Here is a 12,071-nt window from a genome sequence, read left to right on the forward strand (position 1 = left end):
CAGTCTTCAGCCAATTCGATTCACTCCACGAGATATCAAGAAACGGCTGAGTGCATTGGATACAGCAAAGGCTATGGGCCCCGACAACATCCCAGCTGTTCTGCTGAAGCCTTGTGCTCCAGAACTAGCTGCGCCTCTAGCCAAGCTGTTCCAGTACAGCTACAACACTGGCATCTACCCGACAATGTGGAAAATTGTCCAGGTATGTCCTGTCCACAAAAAGCAGGACAAATCCAATCCGGCCAATTACCGCCCCATCAGTCTACTCTCAATCATCAGCAAAGTGATGGAAGGTGTCGTCGACAGTGCTATCAAGCGGCACTTACTCACCGATGAGAGTGTGACTGCCTTTAACATCAGGGGGAAAACTCTCCAGTGGCTGGAGTCATACCTAGCACAAAGGAAGATGGTAGTGGTTGTTGGAGGCCAATCATCTCAGCCCCAGGACATTACTGCAGGAGTTCCTCAGGGTAGTGTCCAAGGCCCAACCATCTTCAGCTGCTTCATCAATGACCTTCCCTCCATCATGAGGTCAGAAATGGGGATGTTCGCTGATGACTGCACAGTGTTCAGTTCCATTCGCAACCCGTCAAATAATGAAGCAGTCCGAGCCCGCATGCAGCAAGACCTGGACAACATCCAGGCTTGGGCTCATGAGTGGCAAGTAACATTCGCGCCAGATAAGTGCCAGGCAATGACCATATCCAACAAGAGAGAGTCTAACCACCTCCCCATGACATTCAACGGCATTACCAACACTGAATCCCCCACCAACGTCCTGGGGGTCACCATTGACCAGAAACTTAACTGGACCAGCCATATAAATACTGTGGCTACAAGAGCAGGTCAGAGGCTGGGTATTCTGCGGCGAGTGACTCACCTCCTGACTCCCCAAAGCCTTTCCACCATCTACAAGGCACAAGTCAGGAGTCTGATGGAATACTCTCCACTTGCTTGGATGAGTGCAGCTCCAACAACACTCAAGATGCTCGACACCATCCAAGATAAAGCAGCCTGCTTGATTGGCACCCCATCCACCACCCTAAACATTCACTCCCTTCACCACCGGCGCACCGTGGCTGCAGTGTGTACCATCCACAGGATGCACTGCAGCAACTCGCCAAGGATTCTTCGACAGCACCTCGCAAACTCGCGACCTCTACCACCTAGAAGAACAAGAGCAGCAGGTACATGGGAATAACACCACCTGCACGTTCCCCTCCAAGTCACACACCATCCCGACTTGGAAATATATCGCCGTTCCTTCATCATCGCTGGGTCAAAATCCTGGAACTCCCTTCCTAACAGCACTGTGGGAGAACGTCACCACACGGACTGCAGCGGTTCAAGGCGGCGGCTCACCACCACCTTCTCAAGGGCAATTAGGGATGGGCAATAAATGCCGGCCTCGCCAGCGACACCCACATCCCATGAATGAATTTAAAAAATTCACCAAGCAACAACCTTTTCATTACTGAATGTAAACAAGGCATTATTAAATTTTAAGTTCCTTAATTTTAGTGGATATTTCCCCACAGTAATAGAAGGAAATCATGAATTGACAAATTAGCACCTTGGGCTCTCAAGAGCCACAATGGATTTTCGGTTTCCTTTTCTTTTAAAACAGGGGACCACGTTTTTCGGGGTCGCATGACTGTTGATGGTGCTGGATTACCGAAAGTAGTTCTTTGACATTAAGGTGGCTTCACAAAAGTTATGGAACAACCTTTGTAGAAAAAGTGTTGGTGCAGGAAGCGATTCAGAGCTGTTAAGAACTTAAGACCTTATCTACGGACATCGGCAGGTATCAAATGTTTCAGCGTGGTGATGATTGGACTAAGACTTTGCCTCTCAAAGGCTCGGCTTTAACCCATTTCAGGATCATTTGTTATCTTCTGAGATACCATGCTCCACAAGCACTTCTGTCTCTACTGTAAAAACACACTTGGGCATAATTTGCTTCTGATAATTATAATGGATAAGATAAATTGACACGAGTTGCTGTTCAAGCACTCGAAGGGAAAACTTACCTTCAGTTTAAGAGGATAATCAAATTTTCCTTGGAACAAAAAGAGTTCAGTCTAAGTGGTTCCTGCCCAATGCTGTGTATCAAGGAAGAAAGTTTTTTGCAGAAATAAGATTGAACACTGATCAGTGCTGTCAATCCAACAATACGGCTCCATAGAATTGGGATCGTTTTGAAATGACAATTGTACTCGAGCACAATATAGCAGGATATTTTGGGAACTAAAAGGTCCAAGAGGTTAAGTAAAATAAGATTTAAAAACACGGCGACAGCTTGGAAACATTTAGTCTATGTTTTAAGGGTTAATGATAATATTGTATTGGACAGTAAAGTTCCGCCAGGGCTCATGAATGAAATGAAATGGTAATTAATGGGATGTGACTGAAGCTGTCTGACAGAAGCAGAGAAAGTGCACCACCAAATGGGTCTAGGGTCATCACCCTAGGTGATTGAAATATGTGAGTGTACCCACGAGTAATGTCAGGCAAGTGTAGGTGAGAATAGTTAGTTGGTAGCTTTCCCTTTTGATGTTTGTGTTCTTGCCTATACTGAACAATAAAAAACTGCATTTAGTAGCCTGACCACAACCCAAACATCAGGACTATGCAGGGGAGATAAGCAAAGACCTTCAGAAGCACCCCCCAATCTTTTGTTAAGATAACCTGAAAGCCCAGGAATGGCTTCTATCTGATGTCAAGTGTGGCATGATCTTGGGATACTGGTGTGTATGCGCAAATGTGAGGCAACTAGCATGTGGAAAAGCAAGACGAAGGTGAAGAACAGGTATCAGACATGCTCAGTTACTTGACAACAGCATGACAAAGTGGTTAATGTAGTTCAGAAGAGTGAAAAAACTTTTTAAAATCAAGGAATTGACACATGCTCCATAGAGAAACCGACTAATTAAAGAGGGACATAGAATTTGAATTTCCAAAATTCAGGGTTGGTTTCCTTTGAGCTAACAATGAAATTGGGACAAATGAGGGCAAGGGAGAAAGAATACTTAGCAAGAATTATCTATGAGCTGGATAATGGTAAACAGAGAGCTGGAGAATCTTTTAAGTCCATGATAATACATTACATAGAAAGTTATGATTTTCTTTGTCTGTATCATGATGTGTAATATTAATAAAATGAAACAAACTATAAGAGCAAATGGCTCGAGAAAGGTATGTGATGCTAACAAGATGACTTTAGATAAGGCCATGCAGGGTAACCAGGGACTATTGGAGATTAAGACGGAGAAGTAGTAAAGGAAACCATTTTCTTTGATTACTTCTGTAGTTTAAAAACCCTAATATTGAAAGACTGACATGCATATGAAACAATGTGATGCTGACATTATAAAAAGGGAGGTGGGGGGAAACAGACATCTACCCTTGGGAATCATGTATGGTGGGAATGGTTTGTAACATAGGTCAGCATCCACGGGCTAAAAGAATATCAATGAGTTTTGCCATAGCACATATAATTAGCCTCAAAATTCTAATTGGAACAGTGTGTTGGTTCATATGATTAATTAAGAGACTGTCACAGAAAAACCCTGAATTTGGAATTGGCTGCTTTGATTAAATGATAAGAGAGCTAGTTCCTTCAGCCTGCGTTTAGATTAGGTGTTTTTAAACGTATAAACCACTCATGTTTAGGTTGGGCACCTTAATGCATAAACAGCACACGCTTATAAATATAAGATAGCAGCTAAAGATCACAAAATAGCCAAGTTAAAACCACTCAGAATACAGAATGACAGGCTGCCACGGAGAGAGGGAGAGAGAGAAAGAGAGAGAGAGAGAGAGAGAGAGAGAGAGAGAGAGAGAGAGATAGATATTATCGTCATTATCCCAGTGAATGTTCATAACGCTACGGAAATTCAAGTGGAAATTGGTTTAAGGGAGGAAGCCGAAAAGGTGGTTATACTGTTTGGACATCTGATTTCACCACTTCCAACACGTCTTAGACCTATACTTGTCAGGATGATCATATCAGAGCGCCACATAGTATAGGACAGCTAGGAAAGCATGGTGGGAATGTAATGCTTTGTTTAATATCCTCAATATACAAGAAAATGGATGTATTGCACCAGGTTGGGGTGGTCAGGTAAGCCTAAGGGGAATAATCCTTCGGCTTATGGTGGGGGATTCAGCGATGGTAATGCCGTTGAATATCATGGGGAGGTGGTTAGACTCTCCCTTGTTGGAGATGGTCATTGCCTGGCACTTGTCTGGCGCGAATGTTACTTGCCACTTATGAGCCCAAGTCTGGATGTTGTCCAGGTCTTGCTGCATGCGGGCACGGACTGCTTCATTATCTGAGGGGTTGCAAATGCGACTCCAGCCACTGGAGAGATTGCCCCGATTCCCACTGACTTCAATTTTACTAGGGCTCCTTGGCGCCACGCTTGGTCAAATGCTGCCTTGATGTCAAGGGCAGTCACTCTCCCCTCACCTCTGGAATTCAGCTCTTTTGTCAATGTTTGGACGAAGGCTGTATTGAGGTCTGGAGCCGAGTAGCCCTGGTGGAACCCAAACTGAGCATTGGCGAGCAGGTTATTGGTGAGTAAGTGCCGCTTGATAGCACTGTCGACGATACCTCCCATCACTTTGCTGATAATTGAGAGTAGACTGATGGGGCGGTAATTGGCTGGATTGGATTTGTCCTGCTTTTTGTGGACAGGACATACCTGGCTAATTTTCCACATTGTTGGGTATCTCAACATCTTATAATTGTTATGTTGTACTTCAACAACTTTTACTACTTATCTTGGACTGTAACTCTTAATAAAACCTTATGCTTGGAATAAAACACCACCTCGCCTTTTTGATTAGAGACCGAACCATAAACAGAACTTACAGCTTCCTAGTCCAATCCCACACCTCATATCCTTTAATAGCTATCTTTCTCAAATGATCTAATTCCTTTTAAAAAGAACTTCTGCTTCAACAATGGCATGGAATTGCACATTCTAACCACCCTCCGTACAAAAGAAGTCTTTTCCTAACATCCCTTTGAATTTGTGATCTTAAATTTGTGTCCTTTGTTACCACCTTGCCATCCAATGGGAACAATCCATCACTATTTCCCCTATTATAACCCATCATAATCTTGAAGATTCTACCAGGTCAACCCCCATCCCCAATTTCTCAGCTCCAGTGAAAAAAGCCCCAACTTCCCAAGTCTCTTCATAACTGTAACTATGAACTCGGGTCTGCCACAGTTATCTACTCAGATTCCGTGGCGTCAGTTGTGCACTTAATCGGTCCGGTTGCCTGCTTTTTTTTTAAAAAGGCAGTTGACTTCCATTGCCCCGTATCTGCTAGTGTGGTAGCTGGATCTTGGAGTCTACATTAAACAGCTTTGTGATCTGGACCGTGTGCATCTTACGCACATGTACCCATTTAATCTCTCTGGAGGCAGACTAAGTTGATCACTAGGCAAGGTGTTGTTTGGCTCAGTTTGTAAGCTTTATTCCACAGTAGGTAAAACATACAGAACACAGAGTCACTTGACAAAATAAGTTCACGTGCCATTATAAAAACAGGAACACGTGCATACTAGCCCACTTCATTACTCTCTTTAAAAGTTCCACAAGTGCAGCCATTCTGTAGCTTTGACTGACTGACTTTGGGTGTCTGTGTTGATTCTTAAAATACCTCCCTTCAAAGACTCAGATCAAAGAAATGTGTCAACACCAAAGTGCTAGATGCATCCTGAATGACCAGACGTTACTAACAAATCAGCGATTGTTTGGGATCTGTGCGAAACAGCTGCCCATTCCACATTTCTCATTTGTCTATGGATGACCAAACCCAGCATGAGTCTGGCTGTGGAAACTACTTCCTTTCAGGCCAACTTCTGTTCAAAATCATTTATGTCCAAGTCTTTTTCTATGGAAAAAATAGCTACAGTCTCAAACTGTGACATCCTGCATCCCTGTAAACATCTTACTGAATCTATACTGCACATTTTCCATTGAATTCTTTTTAATCTTTCCTGTATTCTGTTCCTGAAGATACAAAATAAAGGACGCCATCTGCTTTTTTTGTTAATAGCCTTTTCTACTTGAGCAGTCACCTTTAACGGTCTGCACATTAAGGGTCCTCTGCTCCTCTACTTCATTTAAAATCCGACTTTTTGGGGGAATTTAAAATCTCTATTCTTATTTCCAAAATGAATTGCTTACCATTTCTCTACACTGAACCACATCTGCCACCTATCTGCCCATCCGTGTCCCCCTGCAGTCCTTCATAGTCTCTTAAAAGTCTGCCAATTTGGTGTCACCAGCAAATTTTTATATTGTTCCCTCAATTCCTATGTCCAGATAATTTATGCATATAATAAATAAGAGCAGCGCCAACAGACTAATACCACTTACCATCTTTTCAGTCTAAAAAAAACTTCCCTTTACCTCTACCCTGCTTTCTGGCCTTCAACCATCTCTATCCAGGTAGCCACATTCCCCATAATTCCATGTGTCATAAATACCACATATTACCCTATCAAATACTTATTGAAAATCCATATAAACCACATCAACTGCATTTCTTTTATCTTTCATCTCTGCTATTTCTTCGAAGAATTCCAAAAGGTTGTTCAAGCATGATCCCTGCTTTAGAAATCCATATTGACTAGCTTTGATGAACTCTTTCTCCAAGTGCTTAGTGATTTTACCCCTGTATTGTAGCCTCTAGCAGTTTACCAACTGAAGACTAACTCTCCTATAGTTTCCTCACTTACCCCAGTCTTTTTTGAAAGGGTGTCACATTTTCCACCCTTTAGTCTTCTGGTACAATCTTCCTTTCATCACTTGAATTGCTCCCCAATAAATCAATGCCACCATCTATCATTCTACACATACAGCAGTTCAAAACTTTTAGCCACTGTCTGATTGTATCTATCTATACAATTAAAAAAAGCCTTATATCAACCATGCAGGAAAACTGACTGTCACACTTTCCCAGACAGTTTCCTAGAAGTAAAGGGAATTAGGGGTTACGGGGAGCGGGCAGGAAATTGGACATGAATTTAGATTTGAGGTTAGGATCAGATCAGCCATGATCTTATTGAATGGCAGAGCAGGCTCGAGGGGCCGATTGGCCTACTCCTGCTCCTATTTCTTATGTTCTTATGTTCTTACTTCAAGGCATGACACGTGCAAATTGTTTGTGTTTGGCTCAAATAGCCACAGTGTTAAATTGACAATGCTAATTCACAAATATAAACAAATCGCCAACTAGCACGAAACCAAATGACTTATTTTTTTTCCCCAATTACTAAATCAGGAACCACGAAAACTGTTTTTAAAAAAAGGTTGACTTTGGTCGCTGGGAATCTTAGATTTGAACCTGATCCTTCTACTCCATTGTGCATTGGAATCATGGATTACAGCACTACAGTGCACCTATGCGAGATTAAGATTACTTCTCACAGCTAAAATATTTAAATGCAATCATAACTTGGAAGAACAGAATTTTTAGCAGTCAGTTTTCCAAGGATTTTGGTTTATGAGCAACTGTCTGAATCTCAATTTTTTTAATGCTTAAGCATGTACCTTTTGACAAACAAGCACACACAAATAATGATAAAATTGATGGTGTTCATGATTCAATGGATATGCTGTTTTATAATGACGGAAACTTTTCCCTACATTGCAACAGTACTTCAAAAATACTTCATTGGCAGTAAAGTGCTTTGCGATGATCAGAGATCATGAAAGATGCTACATAAATGCAAGTCCTTTCCTTTTAACACGCATTATAATTTAGTTGAAATCCAGTGCTCATGGTCCAAAGAAATTGTACCTCTTCCTTAACTGTGTTTTCTTCTTTCCCACACTTTTTTCCCCCCTGTTGTATTTGTATCTGTGTCTGACTCATTTTCCCATCATTTCTGCCTTACTCTTGCTGTGATTGGCTCAGTGGAGCTTCTTTCACTAGAGCTGGAAAAGTTAAGGGGTGGCCTTATAGAGTTCAAGATTATGAAGGATTATAATAAAATAGTGATAGATATTTATACTGGTTGATAAGATGGCAACAAGAGGGCACAAATTTAAGATAATCACAAGAAGAATTAAAAGGGAGGTTAGAAAAAAAACATTCTTGAAACAGACTGTGGTTGGAATGTTAAATTGTCTGCCACAAAACTGTTGAAAAGAATCCATAAATTAAGACAATTAGATATTTCCTTGAAAAAGAGGAATAATAAAGAGTATCAGGAGGGAAGAGGAGTGGGATTAGACTGGGTGGAGGGCGGCATGTGGAGAAAAACATTAACAGATTTGATGGATCAAATGGCTTGCTGCTGTGCTGCAGCATTCTATGATTCTTGCCAACAGGAAATTGTCTTTTCTAACAAAATCTTTCCCTTGTCCAAATCCACTCTATGAAGTCCATATTTCTTTAACGATTTAACTTTACAGAAATGCAGCTGGTAACAGGCCTCCCTCTGCTGGCTGCACTTGTAAACGTAAACAGGACTTGCAGGAAACAGGAGAGTAGACCCACAAAATTGTGGGTTACCGCACCTATTCCATGAAAGTGAGGGTGGGAAGTCAGTCCCAGTTATTTGCACTCTTGATTTTAATATACAGTAAAGCTCAGCAAAATGCAGAGACTATCACCTAATACTGAATATATAAAAGGAAGGGGAGAGTAGCACGTGGAGGTCATTCTTTCTGGACAAGAACAAGAACATTTGCTAATATAAAACTGCCTTAATAGATATCATGGTTCCAGATTTAATGGCCACTTTTCACATGGATAGGACCTGGATACGATCTATGTTTGTTGAGGGTTTTTTTTTTAAAGCGAAGTGTCTAAAACGGGTTAGCTTTCCGAGATAGCCCCATGCTAAATCGTGGATTAGGCAAACAAATGGCAATTAAAATGAGAGATGGGAAGTTCTCTCAGAGACCAAAACAATGGATAATTTGTTAGCAATGTCTGCATATTCAGAAGTGCACATCGCACTTTGGCATTGGAAACCTTTTATGATCTTTGTGGGGCTGAGAGGCTTTTTTAAAAAAGTAAGAACCCAACCACCAAGAAGGAGGCGAGCGGCAAAAGGCTGCAAAGAGACTGAGGTGTGGTTGTGCAATAAGACAGGATACAGAGAGATTGTGTTTTTAAGGTGAGATAGACAATCCATTGGAGTAGGCTAATGTTCTCATGCTTGTTATTTTTGTGACAATACTCTGAACAGAAGTTGTACTGATTGTGACTGAATCTCATTGTGTTTCACCTACCGTGGAATAAAGCAGCTTACAATTCAAACCAAACTTTGCCTCACCTAGTGTTACATCGGTCTGCCTTTGGACAGATCGAAGGAGTGCACGTACACAAAACACAGAAATCCACTCCAGACCATAAGGGAGTTTTCACTGTTCCACTCCTGGGTCCTGTTACCACATAAGTAGATTTAGGGCAACTTCCATAAAATGTTGACACTCAGACCTCTTAATAGAGCGACTGAGACCACTGCACCCATGAAATTATCTACAGTAGTCCAAAATTTGTGACAATGGGATTCAAAATTTCAATATGCTTTTGTGAACCTGTGAACATGTTATAGGAATAAAGTTTACTCATTAACTACAACCAAAAGCATACAGATGGTGGTACATTGGCTTAGACCAGTGTTGCTCAATACATCAGCCACATGTGGCTAATTTGGAATCCAGATATTGAATACACGATTAGTAAATAAAAAAATGAGTAATGGACACTGTTGCTGGTACGGGATCTCAATATTCATTTCTGCAATGCATGCTTGCGGAATTTACCCTTTTTGTGCGTTCGTTCATAAAATGGTAAGACAAAACGCATGCGCAAGTGTTCTTTGATCGTTATTAGTACATTCAGCTGTATTGTATGAATGGATGCAAGACATTTTCTACTAAAATCAGCGCATGTGGCTAAAACAGTGTCACCGTGGCGACACCTGTGGCTAGTTAGCCATTTCTATTGGACAACACTGACTTTTAGATATAAGTTAATAGCATATTAGGAAGCTTCGATTGAGTGGCAAAAATGATTTGTATTGCACCTAATCACATCTCAAGAGTGCTCCACATGCAATAAATTCAATTGAAATGCAGCTCTCATTTTGAACACATCAAGATTCCACAAACATCAATACGATCATTTAATCTGTTTTGTTTGCAGAGAAATGTTGGCCAGTTCGCTGCAACAACTCACTATTCTTGTTGGAATAGTGCCTTAGAATCGTTAAGATTAATTGGCACAGACACATAAGATCTCAGTTTCCCAGGTTCTCCGAAGGACAGAACCTCCAGCAATGCAACAGTATCTCAGTATTGCTCTTGAGTGTCAGTCTAGAATGCTAACTGAGCCAAGCTGACAATGAACCCAAGATCAGCTAAGCTAATTCTGTAAAGTCCATTAAGTACACTGATATATTGCAGTGTTAAAAAAAAACTTTTGTTGTTCCTATTGTCGATCAAAGCTGCCTTTACATTCATAACCAGTATATTCGTCTTAATGGAACACGAAAAAAATGGATCAATACCAAGACAATCCAAAAGAAAAAGTTTAAGCAATTCTTAGAATATTGAGGATTTAGATGATGAGCTCAGTTTTGTTTGCACCTATAAAACTGAACAGCAAAGCTTGATTCAAATATTAATTTTACAACAACCCCAAATAAAAAGACAAGGAAAAGTACAGTGATTTGATATTTTGGAAAGGCGCATTATACGTATACACACACACACAAATGTACCTTTTCTCCACTGGAGTAAAAGAAGTATCGTAATCGGACGATATTACAATGATCCAGTTTTCGCATTATCTGCAGCTCACGATTCTGTTAAAAAAAAATCAGCAATTGTTTATCTGCATATTAACAATCAAGATTGAGTGCCAGTTATGTATGCACCCGACCAATGCTACTGCCAACAAAACTAAAAATATGACCAGATTGAAGCCACAGAAGTTGCCCTATCCCACTGAACTTGCTCCAATCACATTATCACTAACAACTTGGATTTATATAGAAACAGATACCATGTAGAGACAGATTAGGAGAGGTGACCAAAAGCTAGGTCAATAAGGTGGGTTTGGTGGCTTTCAAAGGAGTAGTGAGAAGGGGAGAGGCAGAGCGGTTAACGAAGGAGATTGAGATTAAGGTTGTCATGATGTGGAGATGCCGGTGATGGACTGGGGTTGACAATTGTAAACAATTTTACAACACCAAGTTATAGTCCAGCAATTTTATTTTAAATTCACAAGCTTTCGGAGATTCTCTCCTTCCTCAGGTAAATGTCATTTACCTGAGGAAGGAGAGAATCTCCGAAAGCTTGTGAATTTAAAATAAAATTGCTGGACTATAACTTGGTGTTGTAAAATTGTTTACAAGAGATTAAGGTTGACATTTGGAACATAGGAACAGGAGTGGGCCATTCAGCCCCTCAAGCCCGCTCCGCCATTTGATAAGATCATGGCTGATCTGTGATCTAACTCCATATACCTGCCTTTGGCCCATATCCCTTAATACCTTTGATTGCCGAAAAGCTATCTATCTCAGATTTAAAATTAGCAATTGAGCTAGTATCAATTGCTATTTGCGGAAGAGAGTTCCAAACTTCCACCACCCTTTGTGTGTAGAAATGTTTTCTAATCTCACTCCTGAAAGGTCCGGCTCTAATTTTTAAAGACTGTGCCCCCTACTACTAGAATCCCCAACCAGCAGAAATAGTTTCTCTCTATCCACCCTATCCGTTCCCCTTAATATCTTATAAACTTCGATCAGATCACCCCTTAACCTTCGAAACTCGAGAATACAACCCCAATTTGTGTAATCTCTCCTCATAACTTAACCCCTGAAATCCGGGTATCATTCTAGTAAACCTACGCTGCACTCCCTCCAAGGCCAATATGTCCTTCCGCAGGTGCGGTGCCCAGAACTGCTCACAGTACTCCAGGTGCGGTCTAACCAGGGTTTTTTATAGCTGCAGCATAACTTCTGCCCCCTTGTACTCCAATCCTCCAGATATAAAGGCCAGCATTCCATTAGCCTTCTTGATTATTTT

The 12,071-nt window shown here is 41.1% G+C and overlaps 1 protein-coding gene across 1 annotated transcript in view; it reads right to left on the reverse strand.

The window, feature by feature from the left end:
- The window catches only part of gsk3ba (glycogen synthase kinase 3 beta, genome duplicate a), a 181,835-nt gene that overhangs the window by 88,104 nt on the left and 81,660 nt on the right, over window positions 1–12,071 (reverse strand). The window contains exon 3 of the mRNA XM_067993018.1: window positions 10,763–10,846. Within this exon, the coding sequence (XP_067849119.1) occupies window positions 10,763–10,846 (84 nt within the window). The remainder of the gene's footprint in view (window positions 1–10,762; window positions 10,847–12,071) is intronic.

Source organism: Heptranchias perlo, chromosome 11 (genome assembly GCF_035084215.1).
Source record: "Heptranchias perlo isolate sHepPer1 chromosome 11, sHepPer1.hap1, whole genome shotgun sequence".
Lineage (NCBI taxonomy): Eukaryota > Metazoa > Chordata > Chondrichthyes > Hexanchiformes > Hexanchidae > Heptranchias > Heptranchias perlo.